Below are 15,436 nucleotides of genomic sequence, written 5' to 3'. Positions count from 1 at the left end.
GAACTCCTTATTTTCTAATTTTAGCTTTTGATCAAAGAAAAGATAATCTAAAATGCATCTAAAATATAAATATCTGAGATATGAAAAAAAATAGTTCAAACACTAGGGTTTTCAATTACTGAATCTAAATATGGCATCTGCCCCTAAGGTCAGTGCAATGGATGTACATTCCTTTAGACATTTATTGAGCCAGTCTGTTCAGGTTTGTTAGTATAATTTGTTCTTTGGACTTGACCTTTTGTGATTATGTAAGAATGTAAACAGAAAGGGAGCAAAACATACTACTTTAAAATAAAATCTGTCTTAGTAATTTAATTTTCTGAAAATTAAAAAAAAATCACACAGATGCTTTAAACTAAATAGTGGTTTACATGCACTATCTAATGAAGGGTGTCTAAGTAAATCATTGTGTCAAACCAGCCTCTTAATGTGGTTTTATTCAGACTGGTGCCTGGGTGCAACCAGATGCTTCTGTTCTTAGAACCCTCTTCTGTTACTGACTGACACTAAGTAACACATGTAATTAATATGCAAATAAAATTATCTATATAATTAGTACTGGAGACAAGAGTTTAAATAGTTCTTGTCTGCACAGATCACTTTACATATTTATATTTCTGAGGAATGTAACTAATTATGTGGCATTCCCGCAACTGTGGCTAATTCAGACCAATTTCTAGAAATCATGTCCTAATTAAATAAAACTAAATTTTACAGGTAGTTTAACACTTTGGTTCTAGATGGAGATAGCAAGAAAGTATTTGGCAGAAGACAAAATGAAAAACTACACTATTTGTGAGGATCTCGATTTAGACCTCTGTTTTGAGTCAGAAATGTTTCAGGTGAGGAGAGGACCAGAGGAGAAAGGGCTGATATGAGCTATTTGATAAAATAGAAGGATGGCAGCCCCCTGCCTAGGTGTCTTCTGTCATAGTGATTTATTTTTACTATATACTTTCAATGTCAAGCAACTAGCTTCTTATCTACCTTACCAGAATATTAAAGAAAATATACTACTTCATTTTTACCCTGTTTTTCTTTTCTTTTTTTTCCCATTTTTTTTATTACTCAAATGGATTTATCACATCTGTAGTTATATAATGATCATAACAATCTGATTTCACAGGATTTCCATCCCACACCCCAGGCACATCCCCCCAGCCCCCAAATTGTCTCCTCCGGAGACCTTAAGTTTTTCAAGGTCTGTGAGTTAGCATCTGTTCTGCAAAGAAGTTCAGTCTATCCTTTTTTCAGATTCCGCATATCAGTGAAAGCATTTGATGTTGGTGTCTCATTGTATGGCTGACTTCACTTAGTATGATAGTTTCTAGGTCCATCCATGTTGCAAAAAATGCTGGTATTTCATTCTTTTTAATGGCTGAGTCATATTCCATTGTGTATATATGTACCACATCTTCTGGATCCACTCCTCTGTCGATGGACATTTGGGTTGTTTCCATGTCTTGCAGCTCCATACCAAAAAAACAAACAAGCCTGTCAAAAAATGGGCAGAAGATCTAAACAGACAATTCTCCAAAGAAGACATACAGATGGCCAAGAAACACATGAAAAGATGTTCAGCGTCACTCATTATTAGAGAAATGCAAATCAAAACCACTCTGAGGTACCACCTTACACCAGCCAGAATGGCCGTCATCCAAAAGTCTACAAATAATAAGTGCTGGAGAGGGTTTGGAGAAAAAGGAACCCTAGTACACTGTTGGTGGGATTGTAAATTGGTGCAACCACTGTGGAAAGCAGTATGGAGATTCCTTAGAAAACTAAACATAGAACTACCCTGTTTTTCAAACCAAATTATACAAAGTTGGCCAGCTAAAATTTATTTTTGCTTGAGCTAGATACTTTTTAAGAATTAGTCTGGATCAGGTTTATATTAATGAAGTAAAGTGAAGATTAAATAAGTGAGGCACATATTTGAGAAATCAGGCTGTGAAGTGAATCAGGAGACACAGTCACCAGGGAGTATGTAGGGTAGAGGGGTGATTTCTTTGAGCTGAAAGAATCAAGATGTCATCTCAGCCTTAGCTTAAGCATAGCGTCTGTAATGCACTATTAATTCCTGTGATCCCAGAGGTATATTTATAAAGTGTCTTATTTCTAATTTAACATGCAATTTATAAAATCATAGAAAAGTACATATATTAATTAAAAAGGTTTAGATACTGGTTAAATTAATTCTGAATGTGTTGTTCCCATTTACTAACTTCTGTTTGTTTCACAACCCTCTTGAAACAATAGCAAAAACAAGGACAGTGATTGACAAGCACACATAATAGCCTGTGACTTTTTAAGCCATTAAGCCACAGACAAAAATACCTTTTGTCTTATGTATGTTTCCTTCATTTCAATAGTGTTTATGTTTATTAAGGATATTATAGCAATATAATAAATACAATTAAGGCACATGAGCATCAATAAATCCTGCCTGTGATATAACATTATGGGATTTTTGTTTGAGCCAGGAGTAGAAGGTCTTTTGAATTACAGCACTAAGTTAGGTAGCAGAGGCATGAAATAGCAAGTCAGAAAGAAAGAACTAGTATTTAGGAATGTTTTGAGTGGTGAGGGTTCTCAATAAAGGGTACTGCTGGAATGACAAGGGTTGGGGGAGTTAAAACAGGAACTCTCAGTACATCAAATTGCTAAATGCTTTAAAGTATAAAAATACATTTTGTTTTCTCTATTATGTGTTGATTTGCAATATTCATTTCTAGGCTTCCTTCTTATTCTTTGCCCCAGGGCGCAGACTGTATGTGCATGACCTATAGTTGGTGGTCAGTAAATTCTAATGTCCTCCCATTTCTCTATGGGACTACAGCAACTCCTTTCTCCATCTTTGGCCATATGACAATTCTCTCCTGTTAGATCTGTCTTATTCTACTGCATTTGAGGAAGAATTTTTTTTTCATAAAAACTTACTTATTATATATTTTATATTCATATATCTGTGACTCAAGGTGAACACTGTTATTCGGGTCTTCTTTTATGTATCAGGAGAACTCCAATACAAGAATGCAGTGCTGCTGGTCATCAGTAGTGCTGAGCTCTGGATTGATCCCCTGTCAGGGATGATGAGTGTGACCAAAGCCTCCATGCCTGTTCACATGCACTCTGTCATAACCAGGGGCTGATTTTTGGAGATGGCAGATATCATAATTGTCATTCTTGCAGATTGCAGCAAACATCAGATGGAAGCTGAGAAGCCAGGTTAGAGCTCATCATTTTTGTAAGTAGGTCTCCATACTGTGTTTGGAAGTAACTATAAATTTTATCTTAGAGATAAAACTTTCATTTTGGGGGAGCGTAATTCAAAACTTGTACTTTCTTTTCAATTTCAAAATTCCTCAAAATTTGAGTATCTAACACATTTGAATATTTGCATAGGACTTACTCATAATGCATTATTTTGATCCAAGGCAGACCGAATAGACTGGGATTCCTTTTCACCAACTCGAAAATCCACTGTCATGTTAGCAGTTATGTGGTGGGTGGTGTCTGGATACCAGAAGTCAAGCTGTGGAGATGAGTTCAGTGTTAGTCACAGTTGTTTACTTGCTCACTCAACACATACTTATTAAGAAATGACTGTAAGTGAAAGGAATTTGGGGTTCAATGTGACTGAAGTACGGACCCTTCTTTTAATAAGCCTATGAGATTTTTACATATATATGTAAGAATTGTTGAATATTAGGGAGTGGGGAAAAAACCATTGTACTGATGATCACTTTTTTAGGACATAGTAGCTACACATGCAAAAAGATTGAGCAGCTTTTGGTTAATATGTTTGTTTCTACCACCTTGGGGTCAGTTGGAGTTGTTTCACAATTGATTTAGCCATAGCATCTGTCTCTAGTTGGGAATATGGATTAATATGTGGCATCCCTCTCCCCTGCTCCCACTCCTGAGTCAGGCCTCAAAACGAGATGTCCCTATAAACTCTGCAATTCCTGGAAGGTTTGTGTCCAATGAAGGCATAATCTCTACCCAGTTACTTTTCTAGCAGTATGTTCTTGGGAAAATAGTAAAACTCTTCGAGTTTCAGTTCTCTCCCCTAAGAAATAGGGTTAACAGTACTCCACTGGCAGTGCTGTGAAGATTGTGAAATAGCTATGATGTCTCGGCCATGCAGGCATTTAACAACTGCTGATTCCCTTCTCTTTATTTTCCTCTGGCTGATAATTTTAGAAACTTGGTGAATAAGGCTATAAAGATAGCATTCAGATTAAAATAATTTGAGAAGATTTCAATTCTTGTTCTTCAAAATCATACTCTCCTCAGAAAAGAAAATCATGGACTTGGAGAAGAGACTTGTGGCTGCCTGATGGGAGGGGGAGGGAGTGGGAGGGATCGGGAGTTTGGGCTTATCAGACACAACTTAGAATAGATTTACAAGGAGATCCTGCTGAATAGCATTGAGAACTTTGTCTAGATACTCATGTTGCAACAGAAGAAAGGGTGGGGGAAAAATGTAATTGTAATGTATACATGTAAGGATAACCTGACCCCCTTGCTGTACAGTGGGAAAATAAAAAAAATTATAAAAAAAAATCATACTCAATTGTGAAACCAAATGAAGTACAAATTCCCCACCTAGGAAATGTGGAGTAAATGCTCACTTTCCACCCATTATGCCAAGCTTGTGGGTATGTCTCAGTCTACCTGGCTGGTTTGTGGTTGGCTCCCATTCTACCTCTAGGTCAATCAATTATGTGCCAATATGAGGCTGCTATGACCTAACCAATATATATTGGTTTATTTTGATCAAAAAGCTATGGTATAATTAGATATGAGAGATGTGTGATTAAAAGGTGAATTAGGCAGGGCCATCTAATCTAATCTAATAGCAATTTTTCTGTTCTAACAAGCTAATGTAGTGCAGGAGTTGAAGGCTTGGTGAACTTTTGTGAGCATTTGTTAAGCACCAGGCACAGAGCTGGGTGGCAGGGTTGTAGAGGTTAATAAATGAGAAGCAAGATGTTTGGTGTGGGAAACAGAGCTGTATATGCATTTCCAATATGCTAACCAATGCCAGGGGCAAGCACAAGGTGTTCTAGGAGCACAAGAAGCAACCCAAACTGATCATGAGGGTTGATAACCAGAAAAGGACTTCCTTCAGGATACGCTGCCTGAGCTGGTTCTTAAAGAATGAAAAGCAGTTAGCCAAGTCAAGAAGGAAATACATTCCTCCTGAGAAAAGTGGGTTAGTTTTTGGTAGTTATGGTACTTGAAGGGTGAGAAAGAGGGTTGATGGGGAGGGGTTCAGAGGATTGGCAGATTGTGAAGGTCTTGGAATGCCACAGCAATACCAATAGTTTTCTATTGTAATAAGATATCGTAATAACTTCTACAGTGCTTATTAAGGCCAGGCCTGCTTCCGAGCATTACCTAAATATTAGCTTATTTAGTTTTTATAGCAATTTTAGGATGTTGGTATGATTATTATCCTTACTTTACAGAGCAGAAGATCGAGACACAGAGAGGTTAAGTAACTTGCCTAAGGACATAGAGCTAGTGTAGAACTAGGATTTGAACCTCTGAAGGCCATAATCTTTCCATACTAGGCTGCCTTTCACTAATAATTAGAGGAATGCAATTGTCCAGTTTTAGAGAAAGCAGTCAGGTTGCTTTGAGGACTTTGCTTTGTGGGAGGCAGGACTAGAACCCTAAACACTAGACAAATTGAAATTGTTGAGATTGTCCCTTTAAAAGCCAGGGGAGACATGGATTTGGCAGTGGCAGGGGAATGAAGACGGAGTGTGGATTTAAAAAACATTTGGGAATCAGTATAGTCAGGACTTTGGATTGATTTGATGTGACTAGAATAAATCTCAGATTTGGTTCTGGGTTTAAACCTGATATGTTTACAGTGTTCTGTCAGTTTTCTACTGTACAGCTATAATGGAAAAAAAAAATCATTATACAACCCCCCCAAAAAAAGCCCCCTGATATGTGGTCTTGGTCATATAATTTATTGTCTTTGAACTTCAGTTCTAATGTTTTAAACAAGATAAATTATGACACTAACATTGAAAGTCTAATGGAGAATTTGAAATGATGTATACGAGGTGGCTGGCACAGTGTGTCTTGTGTATAGGAGCAGCTGAACAAGTGATAAAATGATTGCTTTAGATCGTTGGATTTTAAAAGACCAATCTAACTTTAAGAGTTTTCTTTTAAAATTGACCTGCTCTTGGAAAAGCTCACATCTTGATATTATCACCCAATACATTGATGTTAACCAGTACCTTGATGCTATCATAATTTTAACAGAAATTATGTCACTGGTACAGATTAGAATGGAGTAAGGAGAGAGGAGGAGCGGGCTAGGCACTAGAAGGGAGGGAGAAGAGACCATGATAAAAGTGTCAGGAACATCTCCCTGCTTCACAGTTTCATCCAGAAAAAGCTGTTGTCTGCAAAGCTTTTGGGTAGGAAAACAAGTGATAATTTGGGGAAAAATAAACAAAAAAAAGAAAAATATTGTGTGAATTACCCAGGTTGTCCCTATCACTTACCCTACCTTTGTCTTTGGTAGCTCCGTGTGCATTAAAAATAAAAGACAAAAAAAGTAGCTTTTAGGGAATGGAAAGAAAATATAAAATAGCCCTCTATTACCTGGTTGGTTTTGGCTAAGTCCTTTATGGTGTTTGTTTGTTTTTCATCCTGGGGCTTCACACGGAGTACCTTCTCCCTTGAAGAATACAAAAGATGCAACATGCGAACTGCAAAGAAGTATTTCTTAATCCTCTTTTCACACGGAATCTGAAACAAGGGGCAGTGAGATTTACCTGTCAAAAGAGACATGAGCGAAAGCAAGAATGGTAGTGATTAAACCCACAGCCAGGATGAACCGTGTGGTTCTTCTGTGCTTGCCCCAAGAAGACCCTCTGCCAGTTTTATGCCTCAGCTCTTATCTGGAGGTACAACTCATTTCCTCTTGGGGTTCTGGTGGGTGACATGTTCCCCCTATATTTTCTAGTTGGGGAGGAACACTAACACTAAATGCCTACTTTGTGTCAGGTAAGTGCTATGCACTCATATACCTTTTATAATTGGAAATACCCATTTTACAGGTGGGATGAGAGGCAAATTCCATGTTTAGCAAATAATTTGCCCAGGTAGCAGAGTTATTATGTTCACAGAGTTGAGATTTGAACCCAGTTCTTTGTTCTAAAATATTACTCAGAGGAGTTCCCATCGTGGCGCAGTGGATATGAATCTGACTAGGAACCATGAGGTTGAGGATTCAATCCTTGGCCTCGCTCAGTGAGTTAAGGATCTGGTGTTGCCATGATCTGTGGTGTAGGTTGAAGACACAGCTCGGATCTGGCGTTGCTGTGGCTGTTGCGTAGGTCAGCAGCTACAGCTCCGATTAGATCCCTATGCTGTGGGTACGGTCCTAAAAAGACAAAAAAAAAAAAAAAAAAAAAAAAATACTACCCTACCCTATGCTTGAATTGAATGGTGGAAGGAGTTAGTTTATAAATTTGCACCTAGAACCTGAGTTGAATTTGGGTATCTGGCCATATAACCTTGATGGGTAGTCCTTAATAACAAACAATATGATTTTTGAAGGTACATTATGAATTGTTAAAAACATTTAACTTACAAAATATTTTGAATAGACTAAAAATACTGTGAGTAATCTGGAAAACATTGATGTATTCACCATCTTGATTTTATACTTTTGCTATCATTGCTTGATATCTCTCTTTGTAAAGAAGTAAACATTACAGAAATTACTAAATCATGTCATCTCCACTCCTTTCTCTTTTTCCTCCCTCTATCCTCAGAGGGAACCCCTGTTCATAAAGCAACTCGAGGACATTTAGAGGGCAAGATAATATGGTTGCTCAAATGTTTGTTCATTGGCTGATTTCCTCACGGTCTAGATGCTCTAGATGCCCACTAAGTGCTTTTTGAAAGTTGAATTAATGGAAGTCATTTATGAACCATTTTAAACAATGTCTTGGGGGATTCTTCAATCTTGAACTCAACTCACTTAATTATGGATTGTTTGGGAGAAGGCAACACCTTTACCCAGAATTATAGGTAACTTAACATAGTGAGTGCATTTATCTCATCAAATAACTTAGACTTTCCTCTCAAAAACTACATCTTCACATTGAGAAATATATAGATGGTCATATATGAAATTTCTCAGAGTCATAGTTATATATTTTTATTATCAAAATAATATTGTTGGGGAGACGCCCCTGTTATATGTATAGCAGTAATAGCTTCATTCCTTTTCATCTGATGGATATGCAATATGACGTGTCCCCCAACCCTGCAAGTAAGGAAGAGAAGGGTTTACAAATGCCTTCATGTTCTTTACATTGGACAACCTCATTAGCAGTAGAAGATCTCAAAGCAAATTCTTGCTCCATTGCTTCTAAGCGTGCATTTGACAGGGTTACGGAGGAAAAGGAAGTGCTTGACTTAGGAATTAGACACACATAACCTCAGAGTGGCTCCCAAGCACTAGTACTTTGCCTTGAGCAGGCTGCCTGGTCATTCCAGGCCTTTGTTTCCTCATCTGTAAAATGGAGATGCAAATGGGACTCTAATAAATGGCTGTGAGGGCTAAAAGAGATCATTTGTAAGGGACTTGGTGGGTGGGAGGTACAAAAACACACCCCTGTCCTCTAGGCAGTTAATGTAATTGTCAAGTTCTGTAAACAGACTTAATTGGCCACTGTTAGGCTAGGCTGCAGAACTGATGAGTTCTGCATACATCATGTTTAGGTTAAAGTAGTGGCTGTGTCCTGGAGGGGCAAAATATCTCCCTGTATTTGTTTTCATGTGGACTGCTTCAAAGAAAAAAGTTGTATGTTACAGCTTTGCTTTTTGGAGTTTTATTTTCTGATTCTAAAAGTAATACATACTCATTGGAAATAATTTAGAAACATATAGAAAAATTGAAAGAATAGGAATCACTCTTAATTCTAGCATTCTGATATATTTTCTATGTTAAAACCCTTTTCTGTGTGACTAGGTTTAAAACTGTAGAGAAAGTATCTATACCTGTTTTTCAAGTCAACAAGGAAGGGTACTTTTATTTTATTTGGAGATCTAAGTAAATGTTTGAAAAATCCTGATATTTCTTAGGATAAGACTTTGATGATAAATTATCTTTGACTTCTTAACATCTATTGCATATTGACAATTCCTTGTTTCTGGAATAGGACATAGATATGATGTTTTAAGACCTCCTACTTCTCCCCAATCTATTTAGCCTCTGAAAAACAATATGGCAGATGGATTTCAAGAATATTTTGGAGCTTTTTCTCAGAATAGTTGTGATTTCTTGGCAGGAATAGTTTCAGTACAACTTTATATTACTGAATCAAGATTTATGAAGGGTGGCATATGTATGGAGTAGGATGAATAGTTGTTAGATACCATACCATTTTAGGATTTATATATAAGGCTCATAGGTTAATTAATCTCTTTAAAAATTATTTAAAGTTGAATGCTTCAAACAATAATAATTTTACATCTTCTTGAATCTTTGTACTCATAGGATTTTTCTATGTCTGGACATATTTAAAATATTGATATTTAAACTATGCTTTTCCTGCATATTTTCAAACATTATTACTATAAAAGAAATGTCCTAGAGAATGGAAATGAAAGTACTCTTATGATTTACCAGAATCTTTCAAATAATTCTCTATTTTCAAATCAAATCTAGTAAACATCTGGAAAACCTTTAGTTATTTCATAAAGGATATGTTGAAAAGAAAATTTGTTGGCTTTAGCTGTGGATACTGGATTTTTAACATTGGAGTGAAACTGCCCTGCAAAAAAAAGCAGAGAAACTTAACCTTATTGACTGTTTTGGTTCCTCCTGTCTTCCTTATATGCCTGAAATCCTCTCTTTGAGCAATTCATATAGGTTATCTGGCCAAGGCAGATGAAGACATAGAATGTGATTCTAGATATGTAGAACTTCCCTACACCAGACTGAAAACTGAGTCTTCCATTTTGTAGCCACACTGTTTGAGATAGGAAAGATTCAGGGGCCATTCCTGTGCTGTTCCTTACTTGCTGCTTTGGGGAGGTGAGAGTTTGGGACTGAAGGAAGAGCTTAGAGCCTGTCCTAGGTTCTCAGGGTGGGAGGAAGTCAAAGGAGGGAAAAGGAGAGGTGCTCTCACAGCCTGGGGCTCCTGTGTGGGCAAGGCTGGGCAAGGTCTGATCTGGCAAGGCAGCAGTCTCTGGTCCACCAGGCAGAAAGGCATGTGGTACTTTTGCACCAGTAAGGCCTAAACCAGATTTCCCTTTCTGTTTGTTTTCTTGATTAAGCTCAGGCAAGTGGCACTCCTAGCCTGCTGGCTGTTAACGTTCAGTTGGGAAGAGAGGCAGCAAAAATGTCTCCAGTGCAAGAAATCTCAGATACATTGATTTTAAGAGAGAATGATTGCATATTTACTTTCCTATTCCTTATTTGTCTTAAATATCCCTTGGAATTTTAGAGAAATCCATATATGTTCATATTTTCTGTTTTAAAGCACTGAACTTTGGGCTGCAGCATCTCTTAGAAGTTGACGCCACTGGCTAGAGGCAGGGTAAATGAGTGTCCAGTTGTATGGTACACCTCTGTCAAGATAACTTCACTCAGGTAACTGGTTGAGTGAACCTTCCAGTTCACATGAATATAACAAATAGAATGAGGGAAAGAAAATTTCACTAAACTACACATATTTAAAAAAATCAATATCAATACTGATAAAGAATTCATGGGAATTTTTTTTTCCTTTTTTTTGCACCTTAGGGTCTCTCTTTTTCTCTGGCTAGTTAAATGATGTATTATTACTAAATTATTTTGAAGATGCTTGCTTGACAAGTTGTAGCAGCTGCACTGCTACCATCTAGTGGACAATTAATGCAATTAATCATTCTTTGGCTTGACAACTTCTAAACAAATCATTGGGACTTCAATGGAGCTCGTTTTTGAATAGAACACTGTTACAAATATTTCAACATATTATGCTAGATATGGAATCTTGTACCCCTTGAATCCACATGGAAAACAATGAGGTAATATTTTTTCTATGATTTTAAAGTGAGAAATGCCCCAAATTATAATCTAAATACATATTATATTTTAAAATTTGAACTTTGCACACTCTCCAACATTATTAGCAAGTTCAGTTCTAATTCTGGAAAACTTTAGGTCATGTTTGATGTACAAATTATAGAATGATTTTCACCTCTTTCATTTTAGGCCCAGCTATTCCAGCCAGGATCCCTGGCACCCTCTTGTTTCATTTCCAATCTGCTTTCCACATTTTGGCCTGGCTGGTATTTTTTAGAAAAACTGATCATGTCATTTACAATTTAACATCTTCCATGGATTTTAATTGTCCTTTTTTTGTTGAATGAAAGAGTCTTTAAATTCTATAGTGGTTTATAATTTTCAAAATTTTCACACACATGATTTTACATAATCCCATAATAACCCTTTTCTTCCTCCTAGCCCTGTATTGCTCCTTCGCCCCTGCCCTCTCCCCTCTGATAGCTATTAGTTTGTTTGATATCTGTGAATCTGCTTCTTTTTTATTTTATTCACTACTTTGTTGTGTTTTTTAGATTCAACATATAGGTGGTATCGTACAGTGTTTGTCTTTCTCTGTCTGACTTATTTCACTAAGCATAATGCCCTCCAAGTCTATCCATGTTGCTGTAAATGACAATTTCATTCTTTTTGTGGCTGAGTAGTATTCCATTCTGTGTGTGTGTGTGTGTGTGTGTGTGTGTTTGTGTGTGTGTGTGTGTGTGTATACACATACCATGATTTTTTATCCATTCATCTTTAGAGGGACAGTTAGTTTGCTTCTATATCTTGGCAAATGTAAATAATGTTGCTGTTAACATTGAGGTGCAAGTATCTTTTTGAATTAGTGTTTTTAATTTTTTTGAATCTATACTTGGGAGTGGAACTGCTAGGTCATATGGTAGTTCTATTTTTAGTTTTTTGAGAAATTTTCATACTGTTTTCCATAGTGGCTGCCCAATTTATCTAACCAACACTTATTATTTGTATTCTTTTTGGTGATAACCATTCTGACCAGTATGAGATGATATCTCATTGTGGTTTTGATTTGCATTTTGCTGATAATTAGCTATGTTGAGCATCTTTTCATGTGCCTGTTGACCGTCTTCATTTCTGCCTTGTAAAAATGTCTAATCACTTCTGCTCATCTTTTTATTAGGCTGTTTGTTTTTTTAATGTTGATTTGTATGAGCTGTTTATATATGTTGGATATTAACCCTTCATGGATCATATTATTTGCAAATATCTTCTCCCATTTAATAGGTTAGGTTTTTTGTTTTATTGATGGTTTTCTTTGCTGTGCAAAAGATTTTACATTTAATTAGGTCCCACTTGTTTATTTTTGGTTTTGTTTCCTTTGCTTATGAATCTATGAGAGATGAGGTAAGAATATACAATGGAGAAAAGATAGTCAATAAGTAGTGCTGGGAAAACTGGACAGTTACATGTAAAATAATGAAATTAGAACATGTAAAAGAATGAAATTAGAACATTCTCTAATACCATATACTCTCCCTTTCCACACACACACACACACACAATCAAAATGGATTAAAGACCTAAATATAAGACTGGATACTATAAAACTCCTAGAGGGAAACATGAATGGAACACTCTTTGACATAACTTGAAACAGTATTTTTTTTTTTGGATCCATCTCCAAAGGCTTCTCTTTGTTCTTAGACCATTGTTCTAAATTCTTACCATGACTTCTGAACCTGCCTAATATGATTCCCGATTCCCTCATCAGCTCTTACACATGCCCCTCTCCCCTCAATGCTCTGAGTTCCACCTTCTCTGGCTTTCTTCTTACAGTGTCTGCATAGTTACGGGGTCTGGAAGGGGTACTCCCTTTGTCCAGCTAATTATGAATCATTTTTCAGGTTTCAGCACCTCCCAAGAGAGCTTTCTCCCCCAATCAGGTAGACAATGTAAATTAATCCACTAATTATTAAATAATTAGTTGCATACTTATTTCATGCCCACCTTCTCACATGGCCTATATAACCATTGATGGCAGAAATGTTATCTTTCTTTTTCACTGCTTTGGTTTCAATTGCTTAGCAAACTGCCTAGCATGTAGTAAACAGCTCAGAAAATACCTTGAGTGAGCTGAGATAAAAGCTAATCCAAGATTGGATTGTTTTATCTATACCACATTTTACAATCCTAAATTTCCTCTTATATTTCTTTTTCCTTATCAGGTCCCCACTATAATGTTGCATCTTTGTACTCTGCCAGGGTTGGCCAGTACTCCAAGGACTTTAAAAGCTGTATGGCTGAACTACATCATCAGTTGTGCATGGCATGCTTCGTTGTTTGTTTACTCTTCCCCCCCCCCAAGTAAGTAGATAATCTGCAGGTTTTTTAATTATAGTGATTCTCTTTTATTATGATCAGTAGTAAAGATCCAGGTAGTTTAGAAGAACCAGGAGCTTAAAAGAAAGATTAGGATCTGGAAAACATCCAAGCAAACAAAAGTAGGAATTCAAGATAAGAAAAGAAACCAGGAGTCAACATTTAGAAATAAGGCTTTTAGCACTCCAGACTAGTACAGATGTCCCAGGACATAGTTAGTAACATATTTGATCGCCAGCATTGTTTCCTCACAGGTTGCCTGGATCTGGGATTCAGGGAGGATAAAACCATATCTGCCTTTATCCCGGAGTTCAAAGGTGAAGGAATATTTGATTCCTTGGTCATAAGCCCAGTCATCAGAGCCCCCAGCAGCAGGATCTGAAATGAGCAGACAGAAGAGAGAGAGAGAAAAAAAAAAAAAGTTTAAATCTAGAAGGAGATTAAAAAAACCTATTAGCTTTCTTTTATAATTACTAATGTTTCCCTGTACTAAATAACATGGGGAGATGGATTTTCTAGTGAACTGAATCATGAAAGGTATGAGGGCTATTTTAAAAATTAGTCCAGTCTTACCTCTAAGTCTCCTTAGCGGGAGTGATGTGTTTAATACCCCAGGAAGAATGTAGTTTGTAATATATAAACTTCTCAGTGTGCTTATATGCTGTAGTAAATGATGCTATGCAGTGTGTAATTTGTTTACAAAGTATATACGTTTCTGGGAAAAGAATGCATATCTCCTGGAAAAATAAGGAAAACTGCATGATGATTGATGAGAGAAAAAGACTCTAAATCCTCCTAAAACTGTACTGAATGATGAAATTGGAGCAGCTTGAGGGCAGGGCTTCATTTTGTGCCTTCATTTTATTTCCTCAGGGTCTGGCATATGGCCTGGCATAGATTAGATATTCTCAGTTATTCATTCAATGACAGTTATGATGTCATTCATTTATTCAGTCACATGTTTGTTCAATCATTCATACATTTATTAAGTCAACAGTTGTATAGCTCTCATTGAGCAGCAGGCCATGTGCTCAACACTGGAGATGCCAGGACAAAGAAAGGGCACAGCCCTTGCCCTCCAAGGGCTTACAGTATAATGGAAAAAGAAACCTCTTTGAACTAGCCTGAGTAAAACTGACAAGAAGTTGACAATATATGAATACAGGGATTATTTCTGATAGAGTCCACTTAAGAAAATAGTATAGCCCATATGATATAGGTAAGTTTAATAAAGGATAAGAAAACAGAAAACTATATTCTTCATGAAGCTGTAATAAAACCCTTAGGATTGGAGCCTCTTTGAATTAGAGGCCCCTTGATAATGAAACTGGCCTTTTATTCTTGTATTTCTGCCCATTTAAGACCTGGAGCAGAAAGAAATCATGCCAAGGCAAATATATGTAGAAATTTGAAGATAGGACCTGCACAATTTGCCTGGCTGGTGAAATCCAAACTACAGCATGGAAGGCTCTGGGGTCCAGCCCCTACCTAACTCTCTTGCTGCTTGTATCCCTTGAAAGTAGTTTGAGCTTGAAGTAGCCCTTTGAACCTGCAGTCTGTTTAGCCAAGACAACCTTCTCTCTATTGCTTTCCTCTGGCAGTTGTCCTTCCAGATAAAACTTCTGTGTCATCATCCTGGGAAATCATCCCTGATACTGTGGGAGGGGTTGGTTAGTCTTTGGGTGTGCTCTTTTCTTGTGCATCCTTCAGTCACTGCATTTAGCACCTGTATGACAACTGACATTTAGTTTTCTTGTTTCCCTACTGTGGGTTCATTGACAGTTGCTCTGGTCCCCATCCTCCTTTCTTCTTCCCTCTTGCCTTCTCTCCATCCTTCCTTCCTTTATCCCCTTGCACCCGCCCGTTAAGGATCTGGCACATGGTAGATGCTCAATAGATGTTTACAATGTTTCTGTGGGTTGAAAGGGATAACTCCCCCCCCCCCCTTTTTTTTTTCTGAGCAGAAAACTTATGACATATTTTATTAAAAATTTACTA

General features: G+C 37.1%; 2 protein-coding genes and 1 long non-coding RNA gene across 6 annotated transcripts in view; 1 reads left to right on the top strand and 2 right to left on the bottom strand.

Annotated features, from left to right (window-relative positions):
• CPA3 (carboxypeptidase A3) overlaps positions 1–7,117 on the bottom strand; it is a 35,699-nt gene extending 28,582 nt beyond the window's left edge. The window contains 5 exon segments of the mRNA XM_084989965.1: positions 3,413–3,424; positions 3,426–3,535; positions 6,637–6,712; positions 6,810–6,908; positions 7,065–7,117. Coding sequence (XP_084846091.1) covers positions 3,413–3,424; positions 3,426–3,535; positions 6,637–6,712; positions 6,810–6,908; positions 7,065–7,117 — 350 coding nt within the window.
• LOC106505379 (uncharacterized) overlaps positions 1–15,436 on the top strand; it is a 916,097-nt gene that overhangs the window by 50,841 nt on the left and 849,820 nt on the right. The window lies entirely within an intron of this gene.
• Positions 13,450–15,436, bottom strand: part of CPB1 (carboxypeptidase B1) — a 44,088-nt gene continuing 42,101 nt past the window's right edge. The window contains exon 11 of the mRNA NM_214169.2: positions 13,450–13,816. Coding sequence (NP_999334.2) covers positions 13,629–13,816 — 188 coding nt within the window. The 3' untranslated portion in view covers positions 13,450–13,628. The remainder of the gene's footprint in view (positions 13,817–15,436) is intronic.

Source organism: Sus scrofa, chromosome 13 (assembly GCF_054392235.1).
Source record: "Sus scrofa isolate SSC_HxYL_T2T_F1_AM1 chromosome 13, Sscrofa_HxYL_maternal_Yorkshire_Landrace_v2.0, whole genome shotgun sequence".
Lineage (NCBI taxonomy): Eukaryota > Metazoa > Chordata > Mammalia > Artiodactyla > Suidae > Sus > Sus scrofa.
Note: the sequence above shows the minus strand (reverse complement) of the source record. Positions and strands in the feature narration are given on the sequence as shown.